Raw genomic sequence first — 24,657 nt, forward strand, 5'->3', positions numbered from 1 at the left:
TCTGTTTGGCTTCTTCTGAGCCACAGAGTCAAGGGGTAGATTGGGTCAATGTCTGGTCATGGTTAGTGCCTCCTACCAGCCCCAGCCCACCTCCCACTGGCCTCACAGATGTCAGAGGAGGACTGTGACTCGAGACATGAGGTATGAGTTTACACTTTGAAGATACAGTATAGCCACACAATGCATGACGAGGGGTGCTGTATAACATGCTGTATGCGTTTATTTTTTTCCCTTTGATTTATACAGAGCTGTCATTTGAATTCACTGTCCATGTCAGTTAGAGGAATTCAGCATAGTACAAAACATAGTAAACATGACTCAATCTAGCAAAAACACTCACAGGGGAGAGTTATGCATGCACACACATAACTAGAACAAATGATTGTTCCCTAAAATAAACAGGGAGAGATTACAGTCATCTGTGATTTTGGACTTGTTGAACGCAGGCCCCAAAACAGAATGGATATCATTAGTCAGCCCATTAACGAGAGGGCTAATTAACACATAACTAATGCACTTATCATCACATTATGATTGAGGGGGAGCTCACAGTCGGCGTTCCAATTCATCCCAAAGAGAGGGGGAATTTATATAATGGTCCTGATGGGATCATCATTTGTCTGTTAATGTTCTGTATTATGTCATGTTTCATGTTTTGTGTGGACCCCAGGAAGAGTAGCTGCTGCTTTCTCAACAGCTAATGGGGAATCTAATAAAATATCAAAAATACTAAATACTGTGCTGATAGGCCCTAACTCCAGTACACTGTACTGATAGACTCTAACTCTAGTACACTGTGCTGATAGGCTCTAACTCCAGTACACTGTGCTGATAGGCTCTAACTCCAGTACACTGTGCTGATAGGCTCTAAATCCACTAGATGTTGGAACTTTGCCATGGGGACTTGTTTCCATTCAGCTACAAGACCATTAGTGTGGTGGGTCACTGATGTTGGGTGATTAGGTCTGGCTCACAGTCGGCGTTCCAATTCACCCCAAAGTTGTTAGATGGGGTTGAGGTCAGGGCTCTGCGCAGGCCAGTCAAGATCTTCCACACGGATCCCTTCAAGCCATTTCTGCACGGGGGCATTCAAATCAAATCAAATTTATTTATATAGCCCTTCGTACATCAGCTGATATCTCAAAGTGCTGTACAGAAAGCCAGCCTAAAACCCCAACCAGCAAGCAATGCAGGTGTAGAAGCACGGTGGCTAGGAAAAACTCCGTAGAAAGGCCAAAACCTAGGAAGAAACCTAGAGAGGAACCAGGTTATGAGGGGTGGCCAGTCCTCTTCTGGCTGTGCCGGGTGGAGATTATAACAGAACATGGCCAAGATGTTCAAATGTTCATAAATGACCAGCATGGTCAAATAATAATAATCACAGTAGTTGTCGATGGTGCAGCAAGTCAGCACCTCAGGAGTAAATGGCAGATGGCTTTTCAGAGCCGATCATTATGAGTATCTCTACCACTCCTGCTGTCTCTAGAGAGTTGAAAACAGCAGGTCTGGGCCAGGTAGCACGTCCGGTGAACAGGTCAGGATTCCATAGCCGCATGCAGAACAGTTGAAACTGGAGCAGCAGTACGGCTAGGTGGACTGGGGAGAGCAAGGAGTCATCATGTCAGGTAGTCCTGAGGCATGGTCCTAGGGCTCAGGTCCTCCGAGAGAAAGAGAGAATTAGAGAGAGCATACTTAATAAATTCACACAGGACACCGGATAAGACAGGAGAAGTACTCCAGATATAACAAACTGACACTAGCCCCGCGACACATAAACTACTGCAGCATAAATACTGGAGGCTGAGACAGGAGGGGTCAGGAGACACTGTGGCCCCATCCGATGATACCCCCGGAGAGGGTCAAACAGGAAGGATATAACCCCACCCACTTTGCCAAAGCACAGCCCCCACACCACTAGAGGGATATCATCAACCACCAACTTACCATCCTGAGACAAGGCTGAGTATAGCCCACAAAGATCTCCGCCACGGCACAAGGGGGGGCGCCAACCCAGACAGGAAGATCACGTCAGTGACTCAACCCACTCAAGTGACGCACCCCTCCTAGGGACGACATGAAAGAGCACCAGTAAGCCAGTGACTCAGCCCCTGTAATAGGGTTAGAGAAGAGAATCCCAGTGGAGAGAGGGGAACCGGCCAGGCAGAGACAGCAAGGGCGGTTCGTTGCTCCAGAGCCTTTCCGTTCACCTTCCCACTCCTGGGCCAGACTACACTCAATCATATGACCCACTGAAGAGATGAGTCTTCAGTAAAGACTTAAAGGTTGAGACCGAGTCTGCGTCTCTCACATGGGTAGGCAGACCGTTCCATAAAAATGGAGCTCTATAGGAGAAAGCCCTGCCTCCAGCTGTTTGCTTAGAAATTCTAGGGACAATTAGGAGGCCTGCGTCTTGTGACCGTAGCGTACGTGTAGGTATGTACGGCAGGACCAAATCATACAGGTAGGAGCAAGCCCATGTAATGCTTTGTAGGTTAGCAGTAAAACCTTGAAATCAGCCATTGCCTTAACAGGAAGCCAGTGTAGGGAGGCTAGCACTGGAGTAATATGATCAAATTGTTTGGTTCTAGTCAGGATTCTAGCAGCCGTATTTAGCACTAACTGAAGTTTATTTAGTGCTTCATCCGGGTATCCGGAAAGTAGAGCATTGGAGTAGTCTAACCTAGAAGTAACAAAAGCATGGATTAATTTTTCTGCATCATTTTTGGACAGAAAGTGTCTGATTTTTGCAATGTTACGTAGATGGGAAAATCTGTCCTTGAAACAGTCTTGATATGCTCGTCAAAAGAGAGATCAGGTTCCAGAGTAACGCCGAGGTCCTTCACAGTTTAATTCTGAGACGACTGTACAACTATCAAGATTAATTGTCAGATTCAACAGAAGATCTCTTTGTTTCTTGGGACCTAGAACAAGCATCTCTGTTTTGTCCGAGTTTAAAAGTAGAAAGTTTGCAGCCATCCACTTCCTTATGTCTGAAACACAGGCTTCTAGCGAGGGCAATTTTGGGGCTTCACCATGTTTCACTGAAATGTACAGTCGTGTGTCATCCGCATAGCAGTGAAAGTTAACATTATGTTTTCGAATGACATCCCTAAGAGGTAAAATATATAGTGAAAACAATAGTGGTCCTAAAACGGAACCTTGAGGAACACCGCATTGTCAGGCTGAAACAGGATAGGGCCTTCCCCAAACTGTTGCCACAAAGTTGGAAGCACAGAATTGTCTAGAATGCCATCGTATTCTATAGCATTAAGGGGCCTAGCCCGAACCATGATAAACAGTCCCAGACCATTATTCCTCCTCCACCGTATTTTACAGTTGGCACTACGCATTGGGGCAGGTAGCGTTCTCCTAGATTCCGCCAATGCCAGATTCATCTGTCGGACTGCCAGATGTGAAGCGGGATTTATCACTCCACAGAGCACTTTTCCACGGCTCCAGAGTCCAATGGCGGCAAGCTTTACACCACTCCAGCCAACGCTTGGCATAGCGCATGGTGATCTTACGCTTGTTTGGGGCTGCTCGGACATGGAAACCCACTTCATGAAGCTCCCGACGAACAGTTATTGTGCTGATGTTGCTGCCAGTGGCAGTTTGGAATGTCGTAGTGAGTGTTTCAACTGAGGACAGACGATTTTTAGGAGTTACGCGCTTCAGCATTCGGGGGTCCTATTCTGTGAGCTTGTGTGGACTACCACTTCACGGCTGAGCCATTGTTGGTCCTAGATGTTTCCACTTCACAATAACAGCACTTACAGTTGACTGGGGCAGCTCTAGCAGGGCAGAAATTTGACAAACTGACATGTTGGAAAGGTCCCAACCTATGACGGTGCCACGTTGAAAGTCACTGAGCTCTTCAGTACCGGGCCATCCTACTGCCACTGTCTTTTTTATGGAGATTGCATGGCTGTGTGCTCGATTTTATACATCTGTCAGCAACGGGTGTGGCTGAAATAGGTGAATCTACTAACTTGAAGGGTTGTCCACATTTGGCCATCTAGTGTAGCTCTATATTATCAAAGGGAGTTCAATGTTCTGACTGCTGCTGGAAAAACACTGAAAGAAGTAATTGGATGGATGGGAGGGGTCGTTGATGATTTTTTCTGCACATTTGGAGGTGCGCTTGGTGTACAGAAAGCTCACAGAGGGAAGGTCCCAGGACAGCCAGTAATCTTTGAGTCTTTCAGCACAACCCTTTCTAGTCTCTTCTTAGTGAGACTGTCCATGTTACCATACCAAACTGTAACAGACTGTATGAGGCAAAGTCATGAGTAAGGTACTTTAAGAAACTTATCATGTTTCATTACTTATTCTAATGAATAGGACATTCAGCTACTTTACCAATTCAAACCTTTAAAACTTTCAGCCTCATCAAATCTTTATCAAGACTATATTTTATGAGTGACCTTGCCGAGTGGAATGACATTGGCTTACAGTATGCTGACTAATCACAAGGACAGGAACATGATATGTGGGGAGAGAATAATGTATGAGTCATAGACGGCCTTGTCAGCACACCAGCAGCATATACATAACACTACTTAAAGAGCTCTCATTCACTGCCTATTTGCTATCTATGGCCAGTTGGATAGATACATTTCAGCAAGATGTTCTATTCACCTCCAAAACCATGTAATCATCATCATATTCATCATCACCTCTTTCAATGGGCTGTTAATCCATTAGCAAGTTGCCATGACACTCCTATTAACAAACCAACCAAGTGTATGACAACAAACTGTGGTAGGCCTACCACCTACCATAATGGATAATAATATAGTCTGAAGAGTCATATTGTGGCTACATGCATACAAACAAAAAACAACTTGAGTGACACCATCTGTAAAGGTCAGTGACACAGTAGAAGACTTTCTTACTTGCGTATTTCCTATGCAATGTTTTAGATTAAAGCGACTGGTTGGTCCGTGTCCTCTGGATGGGGGACATGGGGGTGGGAGGAGTGGGGGCTGGTCTTCTGGGAGGATGGAGGATGTGGGATCATTGATGTGTCCAGAGATCAATAAAGGAAAGTATTCAGATCTCAACAGTGAAACCCAACCAGCCTGCCAATACAAGAGGGCTTCAGCCCATAGAGTAGAGCAGACCCCCTCAGCTGATAGGTACAGGAGGGGTGGAGCCAGACAGGGTCAGGGGGACAATAAGGTTATAGTGGAGGTGGGACGTGACGGTAGCAGGTTCAGTGTGCTGCAACCTGATTGGTGGCTTCTGCTGGCCAAATTGTCTGAGCTCAATAGCCATCAACACTGGTTTGCCTTTAAGTGTGAATACCTCAATGAGCAGTAAACACAATTATAGAACTCAGACGTGCATTAGTGGTCTTTCAGTGGCCTTCCCAAATTTAGTGTATCATCAAGGACTGTGGAGCCTGTCCATGGACCATGTGATCTGCTTTGATGGACAGGTTCAATACAGAGCATAATCCCAGAGGTGTGTGTATGAGCATAATGGCTCAATTGAAAATTCACACTCTCTCTCACTCTATTCACTTACCATATGGTGTTGTGTCATGGTAACATAAGTACAAGTGGTAGGTTAATGGTTGTAAGCCTTGGTATGATATTACATGACACAAAATTATGTTATAAAATGGATTGTAAAACATGAGGCAATATTAATTCAGTTGTTTCTTCTTGAAAGTGCACATCCCTCATTGAACTGTCTTACTTTGATAGCCTGATTATTCACAGTAGTGTTACTTCAGGGATGTCCAACTATGCAAGGGAGGTAGTCTCCCTCTTGTGGTGTATCATTATATTGTGTAAGAGACTGTGGTGTGGCTGGTTAAAAGCCTAGCTCTTTGAGCAATGTTACAATTCCCACCAAGTGGGTTATCCCTATTATCGCGATGCATAGGGTGTCTGTCTTTCACGCCGGAGACCAGGATTCGCTTGCCATTCCCTCTGTTCGCTACGTTGGTGTCAAGTCGGATGGCGGCCTTGGGTCATCGAAAGGCACAGAGATACTTGTGAAGGGGTTTGAAAGAAAGTCGACGTGCCCACTGGTTCGAAAGGGGCAGAATTGCGGTCCTCGCTGTATGAGCCACTTTACAATTTCCACCAAGTGGGTTAACCCTATTGGCGCGATGCGTGTTTGCCTTTCACGCCTGGATTTGCTTATTTTGTTCGCTACATATACTGTATATATATATATATATATATATATATATATATATATATATATATATATATATATATATATATATATATATATATATATATATATAAATATAATTTTTGGGGGTGCGGCAGGTAAATATTGTAGGCTACGTGACCATGTAGAAAGCGCAAGAATCAAGCTGTGCCTAGAATGATGATGTGCTTGACACCAGACCCTGAAGAAGGCACAGTGATGCCAAAACGTTGGTGGTTTACCCAGTACATTACTGGGAGCTTGTATATAGAGTATGCGACTCTCTCTTATTTTTTTATTTCCTTTTTTTACATAGTTTGCTCGCCATTGGTCAGCACCTCTACCAACTTTTGGGGTGTGCACCAGCACTTGAAATTCAACCATTAATATACAGTTGACGCAATAATACAGACCACATAAATGAGAAATGGTCAATGAAAATGCATGTGAAAAAAGCAGCTACCCAGTAGATTTCAAGTAGATTTCCGGGGATGCTTTCTTTGGCAAACAACATGCAATGCAACGCAACGCTTTGGAGAGAGAGCTAGAGAGAGCGATAGAGAGAAAGAGAGAGAGGGATAGAGAGAAAGAGAGAGGAAGAGAGAGAGAAAGAGAGAGCGAGATATAGATGAAGTGTCAGAAAAGTGGCTCCAGTTGATCCTTGTCTCTTGTCTGTGTAGATCAGGGTCCCCCAACTGGTGGCCAGAGTGACGAATTTGTACTGCAGGTGTTTTTGTGTGTTTTTGTTTGGTTGCATTTTCATTGTTGGACATAAAACAATGTAAATCAGCTCCAAGTTTTAATTTGGAATATCTGTTCCCAAGTATTCCCATGCATAATATAGACACGCATTACCATATACAAATGCAAGCAAGGTTTGGAAGTATTATGTGCTAGTCAAATATTATATATGTTTGGGCTTAATGCGGTCAATTTGAAGTCTACAGATGATTTGTAACTATGTTCTTGCCCCCCAACCATCCACTCAAGAAAAAATTGACGCACGTCTGAATCTAGTTGATGATACCAGGTGTAGATCGTGCAAGTCGACGACTGCAGAAGTCACAGGGTAAATCGGGAAGGAGTGGACGTGCCTCTCTTCAGTTCGTGCACGACTCTTGCCTCCGCAGTGCACTGCTGGATAGCGCTCAGTACAGTCAGTCTGCGCCGGGACGCTTCACGCACGCACCAGTGACCTGCCAATGCGACGCATCTTACTCTCAAAAGGTCTCGAACGATGCACCGCAGCGAAGAGCATGTGGAATTCACTGCGGACTCATTGATAAAGAATTGCCACTGGAATTAAAATGAACAATTCGTCCTGTATGGTCCTTTGCAGTATCCATTTAGTATAGTCTATTTGTTTATGACACTGTAGGAAACCGAAGCATGGCGGGTACCTTATCATTGGTGATGTTGTTTGGAGTGGTGAGTAGTGGCATGATTTATAACTCTGATTTCATAAATATATATTTCATTTGATTGAATAGGTAGCATGGGAGAAATGTGTTCATTGTTTGCATTTTATTACTTTGCGTTATAACACTGTAGTTGTATTAGACTGGGGATCCCTGCACTGTCCCTCGTATTTCTCCATCTAATGCTGGCACATTAGTCACGATACTAATCTGAGGAGCTGCTGGAGGGAAGGTGTTTACCCCACACACACACACATCTCAGAACTAAGCATAATAAACCCAAATGTGTGTTTTATAATAACAGTTATAGTTCCCCATGCTCTTCATCTGAATCCTTTATAGAACAACCATCCTGAATGGTTTTCATAGGCAGGTGCCATAGCCCATGGTTCCTTTTACAATGTAGGATTTCATAGCAGGTCCATCCATTTAAAACTGTGGTAAGATCACATCGGACTGAAATGAAAGGCTTGCTCAGTCATCGGTAAATATGCATACTCAGTGTTGGGGAAGCTACTCAGAAAATATAGTTTACCAAGCTACCAATTACTTCACACTGGAAGAAGTTCAGCTACATTAAAGCTACCCATAATACAAATATAGTTTACTGATCTAAAGTTACTTTGAAAAAGTAGTTCACCACATCCAAACTAGTTCTTAAAAAACGTTTATATGTGCACCTGAAATGCCATAGATAACAAATTGCAATTGAGGTCATATGTTAACAGAATGTGTAATTTAGCCTAAGAAACAAAAAAACGAACGTTTCAAGTGAGAATTAGGCAGGTCTAATGCTGAAAAAAAGAAAATGATTGCCTACTTCACTCATATACCCAGTTTAACTTCTTCCAGTGTGAATTAATTGGTAGCTTGGTAAAATATATTTTCAGAGTAACTTCCCCAACACTGAGTATGCATATATGAAACAGATCTGTGCCATTTACTGATGACTGATCAAACCCTTAACATTTCAGTCCATACGTGATCTAATAACAGTTTTTATGCATGAATCTGTTATGAAATCCTAAAATACCCATATTTTCTCTTTTTATGGAAGTAGGCTTCTGTTGAAGTGGAGGTAGTGACTTATCTGAAGTTCAGAAAGTTTTGAGGAATTCATGACATGAGTGTGGACTTTCGATAGTTGGGTGATGATAATGATAATGGTGATGGGGATGATTACAAACTGTTTGCTATTATTTGGTGAGTGGCTCTCATAGGCTAATCCTCCTGATATTTCAAGACCTGCTGGTCTAATAAGGCTTGTTCAATCACTCACCATGTGAACAGCCCTCTACATTACTCAGGAGCAGTCTGTTTTCACATCTTCTTTATAACATTGTGTTAGTATAGAGCATGTTTGTAGAATTAGATTCAGAAATAGTCTCTAATTGACTATGAAATCGGGGAGAGTGCAAAGCAGGCATCTCAAGGCTGGGGATGTGACCTGGTGTGTGTGTGTGTGTTTGCGTGTGTGTGCGTGTGTGTGTGTGTGAGGGCATTGCCTTATTCTACACTTTTGAGTTAAAGACTTAAAGCCAATTTATGCTTGATCCAACAATGTGGTCGGAGGCTCCGTATGGATGGTGTGATGCAATTGCGCAGTCTACGGAGGGGAGTCGCTGTGCGCGGCTCTAATTTTGTGACAATGCGGAGGGCTCCGTATAGCTCCTCACTGACATGATAGGTACAGTTGATGTCGGAAGTTTACATACACCTTAGCCATATACATTCAAACTCAGTTTTTCACAATTCCTGACATTTAAAATTCCCTGTCTTAGGTCAGTTAGGATCAACACTTTATTTTAAGAACTTTAAATGTCAGAATAATAGTAGAGAGAATGATATATTTCAGCTTTTATTTCTTTCATCACATTCCCAGTGGGTCAGAAGTTTACATACATTCAATTAGTATTTGTTAGCATTGCCTTTAAATTGTTTAACTTGGTTCAAACGTTTTGGGTAGTCTTCCACAAGCTTCCCATAATAAGTTGGGTGAATTTTGGCCCATTCCTCCTGACAGAGCTGGTGTAACTGAGTCAGGTTTGTAGGCCTCCTTGCTCACACACACTTTTTCAGTTCTGCCCACAAATGTTCTATAGGATTGAGGTCAGGGCTTTATGATGGCCACTCCAATACCTTGACTTTGCTGTCCTTAAGCCATTTTGCCACAACTCTGGAACTATGCTTGGGGTCATTGTCCATTTGGAAGACCCATTTACGTCCAAGCTTTAACTTCATGACTGATGTCTTGAGATGTTTCTTCAATATATCCACATAATTTTCCATCCTCATGATGCCATCTATTTTGTGAAGTGCACCAGTCCCTCCTGCAGCAAAGCACCCCCACAACATGATGCTGCCACCCCCTTGCTTCATGGTTGGGATGGTGTTTTTCCAAGCTGTTTAAAGGCACAGTCAACTTAGTGTATGTAAACTTCTGACCCACTGGAATTATGATACAGTGAATTATAAGTGAAATAATCTGTCTGTAAACAATTGTTGGAAAAATTAAGTGTGTCATGCACAAAGTAGATGTCCTAACTGACTTGACAAAACTATAGTTTGTTAACAAGACATTTGTGGAGTGGTTGAAAACGAGTTTTAATGACTCCAACATGAGTGCATGTAAACTTCTGACTTCAACTGTAGGTCAGGAGGTCCTGTATAAACACAAACTCACTTCCTTGACAACTTCCTTCACAACGGTTCTGCGCTGCTCCGCTAAGCTCAAGAAGTATGAATACCCTGACTTCTGCAGAGGCCATATCACCCTAAATGCTGCACGGCCAATGCAGACGTCAGATTGACCATGCAGCACCATTTCAGTCACTCAGATCATGTTGAGAGTAGCAGGCTCCTTATCAGAGGTGAAGCTGGTAAGTTACCAGTTTATTTCACTGACAAGATGCACACAGATACAGATAAACTTGGGGGTTTGGGCGGCATTCCAAGTTCATATTCACCGACCTGGTGATTATAGTGTAAGACCATATTCAAATAAAAACAGAGGTTTTGAGCCAAGGTTTGCATAAATTAGTAAGGATAAGAAAATATGCTTATGTGTGGTTTAACAATGCTTTGGACAATTCTCCAACAGAGGGAGACATGCCAAGAGTGGGGTGATTCTGAAATTGCTCTTTAGTCCTCCTCAGTTTTATCATTGGATTGTGGTACAAAATGAGGCAACGGTGTGCTTTAGGACCATGCAGATGCCTCCAAGCAGTCGGGTAGACTGTTTGGAGTGTTTATCCGACTGGATAAAAATGTAATAAAATAGTTATGTCCCCCCACTTCTAAAACCAAAGTTGCGCCCTTGAGAGGGTTTGAGATTATGTGGGGGATATCACTGGGGGGGGGCACACACACACACACACACACACACACACACACACACACACACACACACACACACACACACACACACACACACACACACACACACACACACACACACACACACACACACACACACACACACACACACACACACACAGAGCAGATAGAGAGAGGGAAGAGAGGGAGGGAGAAATGTACAGAGCGGATTAGTCGATCGACAGAGAGAGAGAGAGAGAGAGAGAGCTGTGCTGGCGGCTGCTCTCAGTGCATCTGTTTCTGAATGAAAGCAGGGGCTGAGGGAGGGGGAGAGAGGGAGACAGTTAAAGAGAGAGAGAAGGCATCTCAGTGAGAGTGAGACCAGCAGTGTTTCTTAGTAAAATGTGAGGCATTAAACATTAAAGCGTTTCAGTCTAATGGTTTTGATGATTATGACTTCAGAATGTGCCTCACATTATTTTATCCTTATTTAAATGTATTGTATGTATGAAAACATGCTTTAGTCTTGTGCCTGTGAAGCTGTTTGGCACTTATATCAGAGTGAGAGAGAGGAAGTGACAGGGAAGGGGAAAGAGAGGGAGAGTGGAGAGAGGCAGTGAGAAAAAGACTGGAAATAAAGAGACAGAGAGAAGATTGTGTGTAGCAGGAAGCAGCATGTGTGTATGCCTTTGCGTGCGTGTGTGAATTTATAGTTTTAAGTTGCGCAATATGAGGACTTGTTATGCAAATTCCAGAGAGGAATCATTCTTTTACCACACCTAGCAATTAGAGAGAAAAACAAGGACGTTAACTCTCCCAGGCCCTCCATCAACAGTACTGAGTCTGACCAATAGCCCCGTAGACAGCTCCGTTTGTCTTGGCCTTAAAGAAAAAGTTAAGCTCCTCAAATGCTTTACTCCCCGAAACAGTCCCGCCTGGACTTGCAGTATGCTCCAGCCAGCATTATTCAACTAACATTTGCACTACAAGCGAATAAATAAGGAGGAGAGTAACCCCTATGGAGAAGAAAACACAAATCAAGTATTAGAAAAACAAAGGTAGATTTTCTCCTTATAAATGAATGGGTTCAGGAGTCTTTGTAAACACTCTGCAGACTGACAGCTTCAGTGTGAAGGGCAGTGGGCTGGACATGGATGATCGGAACAGGAATTCTGGGGGGTAGTATGTGTGTGTGCATGTGTGTGTGTGCACGAGTGTGTGCATGCATTGGTGTGTGTGTGTGTGTATGGGGAGGATATATTGAAGTGCTAACATGCAATAATATGAGGTTGTGCATTAGGCACATATGCTTATATGTGTTACTTGGACCTGTCATGGGTGAGCACATTGAGGCTTGCCTTTATGTGCCTTTAAAGGCTCTCTGAGGATGGGACAATGTACTGCTCTGTAGAAGAATTTGTCTCTGATTTAGATGTAGACAAAATAATTTATTGCGAATCATGATACGAGGTTAGATTAGGAACATGATTGTAATACGCACCTCGCTGTCATTTTTGCCTTCAAAACATTCCCCTCTATGAGCCAGTATTATGGGTGACCTCTGCTCTAACACCCTTCTGTCTGTTCCTCTGTCTGTGCCAGGTTGGGGCATTGGTGGCTTCTAAGACGGAGCGGGCGGTGCAGGTGCCCTGTGAGTCAGGCCAGTACACCAAGGGTGGAGAGTGCTGCGAGGTGTGCCCACCTGGAGAGGGGGTGGTGAGGAGGTGTGGTGCCAACCAGACTGTCTGCGCCCAGTGCCTAGACAGTGAGTTCATCCTTCAAATGTACAAGTACACATCTATACAGACATACTGTATTATGCACATGCACACAGGCACGCACACACAGCTATTTTCAGGTGCACAACTAGAGGTTTTCTTCGGGATCAAAAAGGGGCTTATGTTGTGGGCGCGGTTGGCCCGTCGGCACGTCATAATTTTAGAAGCCCCCATCTTGGCGGCGTAAAGAATGGCTAATGTTGTGTTCTTTTGCTCAAACATAATAACAATATCTATAATGCTAAATGCATTGTTTTTAGAATTTTCAATTCTCCCTGACTGTCTAGTTTTTATTTTGGGGATTGTTAGTTCTCAATGTTTATGTTATCAAGAAATATATACAGTGGGGCAAAAAAGTATTTAGTCAGCCACCAATTGTGCAAGTTCTCCCACTTAAAAAGATGAGAGAGGCCTGTAATTTTCCTCATAGGTACACTTCAACTATGACAGACAAAATGAGAAAAAAAATCCAGAAAATCACATTGTAGGATATTTAATTTATTTATTTGCAAATTATGGTGGAAAATAAGTATTTGGTCACCTATAAACAAGCAAGATTTCTGGTTCTCACAGACCTGTAACTTCTTCTTTAAGAGGCTCCTCTGTCCTCCACTCGTTACCTGTATTAATGGCACCTGTTTGAACTTGTTATCGAAAATGTATTTTAAAAAGTATATATACAGTATATTAAAACTTTTTTTTACACTGTTTGGACTTAGCCACCTCAATGATTTCAATGGCAGAAAAATCCCTGAACTATACAATTCACCTTATATGCACTCATTTACACCATCAACGGCAATTTACACATTAATATCCCACCGTCTAAAACCATCCAATCAAAACAGAAAAAAGCATGAACAAAAATGTTACTGTCCAATTTGCACATAACAAAAAAAATCCTTCTGTCCTTGCTTTAATAACAAAGTGTTCTTTAGAAACAGGTTTGATGGCTGTAAGTGGGGCCAAATGTGTTCACTTACAACTGGCTGGAACCCATTAGCACTGATTCAGAGGGAGGATAAAACGGGACGGGAGAGGTGCCAATGTTGTGCTACAACGTCCTACAGAGAGGAAGAGCCTTTATGCAAACATACATATGCACTTCATCTTAGGGTTTGTTTCACCATTTTCCCTCTCTTTCTCTTTCACTCTCTTTCTGTTGATGTCCTTTACAGTAGTTAAGATGCATAGTAGAAGTTAAAGTGTGGTTCTCATAGGTCACTGCATAGCATAGAAATAGAATCCAGAGAGAGAGAGAGAGTCAGCTGGATTCTACAGCACTTATATAAGTCCAAATGTAGTTCTCAAAGGTCACTGCATGGTTGTGGTGGATGAGCAGAAGGACTTTACAAATCCCAGGAATGACAGTGTCTTCCAACACAATTTGATCAGGACAGAGAACAGACGAGGTCTAAAATTAGATCAATTAAGTAATTTAGTCAGAAGATGGCCTGTGTGCTGCTTGATATAGTATTACCATAACAAGCTCCCACAGACACAACACTGGCCTGGGATGCCTGTGAACTGCTGCCCAACAATGTGTAAAGACATGGTATGCACATATTATTTAATGTAACCTCCAAACATTCCTGGAGCTTGGCAGTTTAAGATCAAAGTCTCATCCACAGCAGCTGGTCAGTTGGGGAACAGCCAACCAGACAGTGTACATGGAGAGGTAAAAGAACAACGGGAAGGGAGGGGAAATGGAAATGGAAGAGGAGGGATGAGGAATGGAGACTAATTCATCATTATTATCAGCAAATTACACAAAGTGATGGATTACAGCAGGAAACTGGAGCCGCTTGGCTTCTCTGCAAAAGCAGCAGAGACATCCTAATATGGACTTGTATTCTAAGGTGTGACTGAACCCTGCCCTCAGAGTCCTTAATTTATAAATTAAAATGTATAAATGCTGTCACTTCTTTTCATGGGAAATAATAAACCACTACTGAGCGCTCCACTCTCATTCCCTACCAGTCTTTATGTGACTCATCGGCTGTAACGGGGACAAAAACTGGTCTGAGGGAGCATCAGGCACCAAAGAGCAGGGTCTGCTCATTCATCTTGCATGATGTTATATGACTGCATCTTTACACAGTTAAACAGACTAATTATACCAGTGCGCCACGCCCATTTCATATCCTACACAGGGATGCAGAAAACAATGTTGTCAGTGTTGTCCCATCGCTGCCACTCCTGTACGGACTCAGGGGAGGTGAAGATCGAGAGCCATGCGTCCTCCGAAACACGACGCCACCAAGCCGCACTGCTTCTTGACACACTGCTCGCTTAACCCGGAAGTCAGCCGCACCTCATGGGTCTCCCAGCCTTGGCCAGCTGCTACACAGCCCGGGATCGAATCCGGATCTGTAGTGCCACCTCTAGTACTGAGATGCAGTGCCTTAGACCGCTGCACTCGGGAAGCCCTAGAAAACTATTATCGTGAGCCACGATACAGACATGGTATCAATAATGTAGTAAACATTCCACAATTTAGCCGAATTGCATTAGTTTGTGACAATTTGAGTCAATTTACAATTGTTCTCTTCCTGTCCATTTTTGTTAGTCCAAATAAAATCTTATTGTGCCTGATGCATCCCTGAAACACTAACAAAAATAGGGCCTGAGAGTGTTATAAATGGATGTCAGTGGCTGAAAACACGGACCTTTACCTGAATAACAAAAGCTATATACGTAGATAGAAGCAGTATTTCATAAAGCGCAGGTATTAATATTTTAAAAGGTGAAAAAACATTCAGAGCATCCATTTCCTGTTTCATGGTAAATATGGGTGCATCTTTATTTACCTCTTCTTCCTCTCTGGATACTCTTCTTCCTGTCCTGCTAACACCTCCCCTCCTCATTGCCCTATCCTTTCAGGTCTAGACGCCTGCCAACGTCAGCACCGCTAAAATATTTATCAGTCCTTTCCACTTTCTCTCTCTCTGCCTGTCATGGGACACAGCACATCCAGAGCTGCTTCTCAGTGAAGCATCACAAAGGGGGCTGAAACTGACTGGGGATCAGTGGGGATGGAAAGAGAAAAGGCCAGTCAATGAAGCGTTTAGAAAGTCCTCTGACTGAATGGGGTTCAGTTGGGGATTTGGAGAGAGAGAGAGGGAAAGAGAGAGAGACAGAGAAGGACATAGAGAGAGGAGAACCACAGCTTCCTTAGTCAATGGAGTGTGTAAAAGAGGACTGACTGATTGTGGATCAGTGGGTAATGGGGGAATTAGTAGAAATTAGTTTGAGAGTCCTCTGTGGCTCCTACAGTGGAAACTACTGCATGACTCCACTGACCCCAGAACAACACTAGGTGAGCTAATGAGGGATAACACATAACTGTCACCAGATATGACTTCTCTTTTTAACATCCTAATAATAGCATTATAGGAATGTTAATAATACCCTAAACAGATGTTGTAAACCTTGGGGTCGAGCCAAGCAGACCACTGAAGCGTGGCGATAATTACACACTGTTAAATAAATGTTTCAAGTTTTAAAAGACAAATAGAAACCGACATGCAGGTTTCAGAACGTTTAACGTATAGCCCTACAGAGAAACAAGAGCCAGTGAAAGGTCAGTATGTTATGTTAGCATAGCAGAGAGAGAGAAAAGAGTTAAGGAAGGAAAACTGTCTGACATTAGTGGGGAAATGGCCATTGGCCACAGTCCCCTAGAAGAACACAGCAGGATAGTGCTGACAATGGAGAAGATGAAAGAGGATGGACACAGGAGAAACTTAAGGATGTCCAGACCTGCATTATTAATGATGCTAATCTAATGGGGACGAAACACTTTGATGTGAGAGGAGGAGCCTTCTCAGGCTGAATTGGCACATTTAAACTACATCCATCAGCTTTCAATCACTAACTGCTGACAGAATCATACTGCTAGATATCTAGAGGAGGGCAGTCAGGTTGACAGGAACCATGAGGATCATATGGCTAGATATCTAGAGGAGGGTGGTCAGGTTGAGAGGAACCATGAGGATCATACTGCTAGATACAGTGCCTTGCGAAAGTATTCGCCCCCCTTGAACTTTGCGACCTTTTGCCACATTTCAGGCTTCATACATAAAGATATAAAACTGTATTTTTTTGTGAAGAATCAACAACAAGTGGGACACAATCATGAAGTGGAACGACATTTATTGGATATTTCAAACTTTTTTAACAAATCAAAAACTGAAAAATTGGGTGTGCAAAATTATTCAGCCCCTTTACTTTCAGTGCAGCAAACTCTCTCCAGAAGTTCAGTGAGGATCTCTGAATGATCCAATGTTGACCTAAATGACTAATGATGATAAATACAATCCACCTGTGTGTAATCAAGTCTCCGTATAAATGCACCTGCACTGTGATAGTCTCAGAGGTCCGTTAAAAGCGCAGAGAGCATCATGAAGAACAAGGAACACACCAGGCAGGTCCGAGATACTGTTGTGAAGAAGTTTAAAGCCGGATTTGGATACAAAAAGATTTCCCAAGCTTTAAACATCCCAAGGAGCACTGTGCAAGCGATAATATTGAAATGGAAGGAGTATCAGACCACTGCAAATCTACCAAGACCTGGCCGTCCCTCTAAACTTTCAGCTCATACAAGGAGAAGACTGATCAGAGATGCAGCCAAGAGGCCCATGATCACTCTGGATGAACTGCAGAGATCTACAGCTGAGGTGGGAGACTCTGTCCATAGGACAACAATCAGTCGTATATTGCACAAATATGGCCTTTATGGAAGAGTGGCAAGAAGAAAGCCATTTCTTAAAGATATCCATAAAAAGTGTCGTTTAAAGTTTGCCACAAGCCACCTGGAAGACACACCAAACATGTGGAAGAAGGTGCTCTGGTCAGATGAAACCAAAATTGAACTTTTTGGCAACAATGCAAAACGTTATGTTTGGCGTAAAAGCAACACAGCTCATCACCCTGAACACACCATCCCCACTGTCAAACATGGTGGTGGCAGCATCATGGTTTGGGCCTGCTTTTCTTCAGCAGGGACAGGGAAGATGGTTAAAATTGATGGGAAGATGGATGGAGCCAAATACAGGACCATTCTGGAAGAAAACCTGATGGAGTCTACAAAAGACCTGAGACTGGGACGGAGATTTGTCTTCCAACAAGACAATGATCCAAAACATAAAGCAAAATCTACAATGGAATGGTTCAAAAATAAACATATCCAGGTGTTAGAATGGCCAAGTCAAAGTCCAGACCTGAATCCAATCGAGAATCTGTGGAAAGAACTGAAAACTGCTGTTCACAAATGCTCTCCATCCAACCTCACTGAGCTCGAGCTGTTTTGCAAGGAGGAATGGGAAAAAAATTTCAGTCTCTCGATGTGCAAAACTGATAGAGACATACCCCAAGCGACTTACAGCTGTAATCGCAGCAAAAGGTGGCGCTACAAAGTATTAACTTAAGGGGGCTGAATAATTTTGCACGCCCAATTTTTCAGTTTTTGATTTGTTAAAAAAGTTTGAAATATCCAATAAATGTCGTTCCACTTCATGATTGTGTCCCACTTGTTGTTGATTCTTCACAAAAAAATACAGTTTTATATCTTTATGTTTGAAGCCTGAAATGTGGCAAAAGGTCGCAAAGTTCAAGGGGGCCGAATACTTTCGCAAGGCACTGTATATAGAGGAGGGTGGTCAGGTTGAGAGGAACCATGAGGATCATACTGCTAGATATCTAGAGGAGGGTGGTCAGGTTGACAGGAACCATGAGGATCATACTGCTAGATATATAGAGGAGGGTGGTCAGGTTGACAGGAACCATGAGGATCATACTGCTAGATATATAGAGGAGGGTGGTCAGGTTGAGAGGAACCACGAGGATCATACTGCTAGATATTTAGAGGAGGGCGGTCAGGTTGAGAGGAACCATGAGGATCATACTGCTAGATATCTAGAGGAGGGTGGTCAGGTTGAGAGGAAGCATGAGGATCATACTGCTAGATATCTAGAGGAGGGTGGTCAGGTTGACAGGAACCATGAGGATCATACTGCTAGATATCTAGAGGAGGGTGGTCAGGTTGAGAGGAACCATGAGGATCATAGTGCTAGATATCTAGAGGAGGGTGGTCAGGTTGAGAGGAACCATGAGGATCATACTGCTAGATATCTAGAGGAGGGTGGTCAGGTTGACAGGAACCATGAGGATCATACTGCTAGATATATAGAGGAGGGTGGTCAGGTTGAGAGGAACCATGAGGATCATACTGCTAGATATCTAGAGGAGGGTGGTCAGGTTGACAGGAACCATGAGGATCATACTGCTAGATATATAGAGGAGGGTGGTCAGGTTGACAGGAACCATGAGGATCATACTGCTTGATATATAGAGGAGGGTGGTCAGGTTGACAGGAACCATGAGGATCATACTGCTAGATATATAGAGGAGGGTGGTCAGGTTGACAGGAACCATGAGGATCATACTGCTAGATATCTAGAGGAGGGTGGTCAGGTTGACAGGAACCATGAGGATCATACTGCTAGATATCTAGAGGAGGGTGGTCAGGTTGACAGGAACCAGGAGTATCATACTGCTAGATATATAGAGGAGGGTGGTCAGGTTGACAGGAACCATGAGGATCATACTGCTAGATATCTAGAAGAGGGTGGTCAGGTTGAGAGGAACCACGAGGATCATACTGCTAGATATTTAGAGGAGGGCGGTCAGGTTGAGAGGAAGCATGAGGATCATACTGCTAGATATCTAGAGGAGGGTGGTCAGGTTGACAGGAACCATGAGGATCATACTGCTAGATATCTAGAGGAGGGTGGTCAGGTTGAGAGGAACCATGAGGATCATACTGCTAGATATCTAGAGGAGGGTGGTCAGGTTGAGAGGAACCATGAGGATCATACTGCTAGATATCTAGAGGAGGGTGGTCAGGTTGACAGGAACCATGAGGATCATACTGCTAGATATATAGAGGGAGGGTGGTCAGGTTGAGAGGAACCATGAGGATCATACTGCTAGATATCTAGAGGAGGGTGGTCAGGTTGAGAGGAACCATGAGGATCATACTGCTAGATATCTAGAGGAGGGTGGTCAGGTTGAGAGGAACCATGAGGATCATACTGCTAGATATCTAGAGGAGGGTGGTCAGGTTGAGAGGAACCATGAGGATCATACTGCTAGATATCTAGAGGAGGGTGGTCAGGTTGAGAGGAACCATGAGGATCATACTGCTAGATATCTAGAGGAGGGTGGTCAGGTTGAGAGGAACCATGAGGATCATACTGCTAGATATCTAGAGGAGGGTGGTCAGGTTGACAGGAACCATGAGGATCATACTGCTAGATATCTAGAGGAGGGTGGTCAGGTTGAGAGGAACCATGAGGATCATACTGCTAGATATCTAGAGGAGGGTGGTCAGGTTGAGAGGAACCATGAGGATCATACTGCTAGATATCTAGAGGAGGGTGGTCAGGTTGAGAGGAACCATGAGGATCATACTGCTAGATATCTAGAGGAGGGTGGTCAGGTTGAGAGGAACCATGAGGATCATACTGCTAGATATCTAGAGGAGGGTGGTCAGGTTGACAGGAACCATGAGGATCATACTGCTAGATATCTAGAGGAGGGTGGTCAGGTTGAGAGGAACCATGAGGATCATACTGCTAGATATCTAGAGGAGGGTGGTCAGGTTGACAGGAACCATGAGGATCATACTGCTAGATATCTAGAGGAGGGTGGTCTGGTTGACAGGAACCATGAGGATCATACTGCTAGATATCTAGAGGAGGGTGGTCAGGTTGACAGGAACCATGAGGATCATACTGCTAGATATCTAGAGGAGAGTGGTCTGGTTGACAGGAACCATGAGGATCATACTGCTAGATATCTAGAGGAGGGTGGTCAGGTTGACAGGAACCATGAGGATCATACTGCTAGATATCTAGAGGAGGGTGGTCTGGTTGACAGGAACCATGAGGATCATACTGCTAGATATCTAGAGGAGGGTGGTCAGGTTGAGAGGAACCACGAGGATCATACTGCTAGATATTTAGAGGAGGGCGGTCAGGTTGAGAGGAACCATGAGGATCGTACTGCTAGATATCTAGAGGAGGGTGGTCAGGTTGACAGGAACCATGAGGATCATACTGCTAGATATCTAGAGGAGGGTGGTCAGGTTGACAGGAACCATGAGGATCATACTGCTAGATATCTAGAGGAGGGTGGTCAGGTTGACAGGAACCATGAGGATCATACTGCTAGATATATAGAGGAGGGTGGTCAGGTTGACAGGAACCATGAGGATCATACTGCTAGAAATATAGAGGAGGGTGGTCAGGTTGACAGGAACCATGAGGATCATATTCAGGAGGAGAGGAAAGATGTTGCTAACCTTAATGCTCTGCACGGTCTCAGGCATGGTAACTCTTTATCTCTCTCTCTCTCATGTGCACGGTTCTGGAGCATACAGTCACATGTAGACATGTTTATATACAATGACTGCATAGAGATTTATGCATGCAAGCTAAAATTAGGTAGAGGCCTGTTGCACTGCAGGATAATTGGGGAGGTTGAGGAAAGGTTGAACCGTCAAGCCTGGCTGAAAAGAAAACAAAGGCTCTGAGTCCTACTTCAAATCATTATTTACCCTAAGGTCAGTTATTTATCCACCAGATCGAAGGCCCCACTCACTCAGTCAATGTCAGAGCTGCTCTGCTACCTCTAGCCAGACATTCTCTGTTTCCAGTGTGTTTAAAGTAAGGGAGATGACACCCTGTGTTGTCAGGTAGTAAGCTGTGCTGCTGTTTACAAGGTGTTAGAGATATTAGGCTCAGCCTGTGCTTGTGTTTACATGCTGGAGGAGCTTACAAGGCAAGGCAAGTGCTGGGACAATGCTGCAGGGCTTTTCACACCAGCAATACGCTCTCTCTCTCTTACTGAACACAACAACTGCCATCCAACACTTCTCACTGCTGACACAGACACGTGCACACACAGACACGTGCACACAGACAGACACACACACACACACACACACACACACACACACACACACACACACACACACACACACACACACACACACACACACACACACACACACACACACACACACACACACACACACACACACAAAAACATGCATCACTTGCTGTTTCTAATAGCAAGGGAAGCCTCTTAAGCTCTACATTGAATAGATTCCAGAAGATGCCTCCTCTCTCCTGTTCCCAATTTAGAAGAGCATCACACAGGAGTACAGAGGGATTTGGGGAACCCTATATCCAGTGGGGAACCCGGTGTTCTTTTATTCAAACCAGCCTGCCCCTCCTCTCCACCGTCTCCTCTTCTCTTATCCTCTCCTCCTCTCTTCTCTTATCCTCTCCTCCTCCTCTCCACCGTCTCCTCCTCTCTTATCCTCTCCTCTCTTATCCTCTCCTCTCCTCCCTCTCCTCCTCTCCCGCCAAACGTCACTCTCATCTCCTACAGCCACGAAAATAACAGACTCTATGAATAATTCAGCAGGGTTCCAATTATATCTGAAAAAATTCTATAAGAACATGCAATATTAATGGATGACTTTGTACCGCTAAGAACTCTCAGCATGAGAATAACCCAGTTTGGGGTCAACACCTTCATGGCTCAACTTCTAACACCAACATTCCTGAAGAGCACATTCTACTAATGGAACTTCATAAAGACAACTACAACTGTCTCAGCAAATAGTCATCAGGGGCCTCCTTTATAAACATTGCGTAGCTACAAAATATACCACAAAACATGCGTGCGCCAGTTTGGGCGCAAAAGTAGTAATTTATAAAAAGTGAACTTCGCTTGAGGATGTGTTTTCCTCCACGCACATTTTCTGTTAGTTGTAGTATTGTATTGCAAGCAGGCAAGTAAGTATGTTGTGCAAATGGGGGATATGAGGACACGCTTATTCATAAAAACATAATAACAAGATGCAACCATTTGCTGTTAGTGAGAACAACGAAACTCAATGTGTTTTATTTTTGTACTTGAAATCAAAACATTGTTGACAAGTCCACAACAATTGGCCACTGTTTTCTCTGTCAGAAAGTGTCACAGTCCTTTACAGCCAGATACAGCATAAATTATTGTCCTTTACAGCCAGATACAGCATAAATTATTGTCCTTTACAGCCAGATACAGCATAAATTACTGTCCTTTACAGCCAGGTACAGCATAAATTAGTGCCCTTTACAGCCAGATACAGCATAAAAATTACAGCCAGATACAGTGCCCTTTACAGCCAGATACAGCATAAATTACTGTCCTTTACAGCCAGATACAGGATAAATGATTGTCCTTTACAGCCAGATACAGCATAAATTACTGTCCTTTACAGCCAGATACAGCATAAATTACTGCCCTTTACAGCCAGATACAGCATAAATTTTACAGCCAGATACAGCATAAATTAGTCCTTTATAAATTAGCATAAATGCTGTCCTTTACAGCCAGATACAGCATAAATTAGTGTCCTTTACAGCCAGATACAGCATAAATTATTGTCCTTTACAGCCAGATACAGCATAAATTATTGTCCTTTACAGCCAGATACAGCATAAATTACTGTCCTTTACAGCCAGGTACAGCATAAATTAGTGCCCTTTACAGCCAGATACAGCATAAATTACTGTCCTTTACAGCCAGATACAGGATAAATGATTGTCCTTTACAGCCAGATACAGCATAAATTACTGTTGTTTACAGCCAGATGGAGCATAAATTACTGCCCTTTACAGCCAGATACAGCATAAATTATTGTCCTTTACAGCCAGATACACATAAATTACTGTCCTTTACAGCCAATACTGCATAAATTTGTCCTTTACAGCCAGATACAGCATAAATTACTGTCCTTTACAGCCAGATACAGCATAAATTACTGTCCTTTACAGCCAGATACAGCATAAATAAGATACAGCATAAATTACTGTCCTTTACAGCCAGATACAGCATAAATTACTGTCCTTTACATACAGCCAGATACAGCATAAATTACTGTCCTTTACAGCCAGATACAGCATAAATTACTGTCCTTTACAGCCAGATACAGCATAAATTACTGCCCTTTACAGCCAGATACAGCATAAATTACTGTCCTTTACAGCCAGATACAGCATAAATTATTGTCCTTTACAGCCAGATACAGCATAAATTATTGTCCTTTACAGCCAGATACAGCATAAATTACTGCCCTTTACAGCCAGATACAGCATAAATTATTGTCCTTTACAGCCAGATACAGCATAAATTATTGTCCTTTACAGCCAGATACAGCATAAATTACTGTCCTTTACAGCCAGATACAGCATAAATTACTGCCCTTTACAGCCAGATACAGCATAAATTATTGTCCTTTACAGCCAGATACAGCATAAATTAATACAGCATAAATTACTGTCCTTTACAGCCAGATACAGCATAAATTACTGTCCTTTACAGCCAGATACAGCATAAATTACTGTCCTTTACAGCCAGATACAGCATAAATTACTGTCCTTTACAGCCAGATACAGCATAAATTACTGTCCTTTACAGCCAGATACAGCATAAATTACTGTCCTTTACAGCCAGATACAGCATAAATTACTGTCCTTTACAGCCAGATACAGCATAAATTATTGTCCTTTACAGCCAGATACAGCATAAATTACTGCCCTTTACAGCCAGATACAGCATAAATTACTGTCCTTTACAGCCAGATACAGCATAAATTACTGTCCTTTACAGCCAGATACAGCATAAATTACTGCCCTTTACAGCCAGATACAGCATAAATTACTGTCCTTTACAGCCAGATACAGCATAAATTAGTGTCCTTTACAGCCAGAAACAGCATAAATTACTGTCCTTTACAGCCAGATACAGCATAAATTACTGAAAAAGATTAATACATTCTTCCTACACAGTAAATATATCGGTAGCTTGTGTAAAAGACTTGCCAGTATGGGTTTAGTCTACAGTATTGCTGTGCAATA

The 24,657-nt window shown here is 43.1% G+C and overlaps 1 protein-coding gene across 1 annotated transcript in view; it reads left to right on the forward strand.

The window, feature by feature from the left end:
* The first annotated feature begins 7,038 nt into the window (after nt 1-7,038).
* LOC112236350 (tumor necrosis factor receptor superfamily member 16-like) overlaps nt 7,039-24,657 on the forward strand; it is a 56,398-nt gene continuing 38,779 nt past the window's right edge. The window contains exons 1-2 of the mRNA XM_042317176.1: nt 7,039-7,596; nt 12,504-12,666. Of these exons, the coding sequence (XP_042173110.1) occupies nt 7,558-7,596; nt 12,504-12,666 (202 nt within the window). The 5' untranslated portion in view covers nt 7,039-7,557. The remainder of the gene's footprint in view (nt 7,597-12,503; nt 12,667-24,657) is intronic.

This window comes from Oncorhynchus tshawytscha, unplaced genomic scaffold, assembly GCF_018296145.1.
Source record: "Oncorhynchus tshawytscha isolate Ot180627B unplaced genomic scaffold, Otsh_v2.0 Un_contig_2487_pilon_pilon, whole genome shotgun sequence".
NCBI classification, from domain to species: domain Eukaryota; kingdom Metazoa; phylum Chordata; class Actinopteri; order Salmoniformes; family Salmonidae; genus Oncorhynchus; species Oncorhynchus tshawytscha.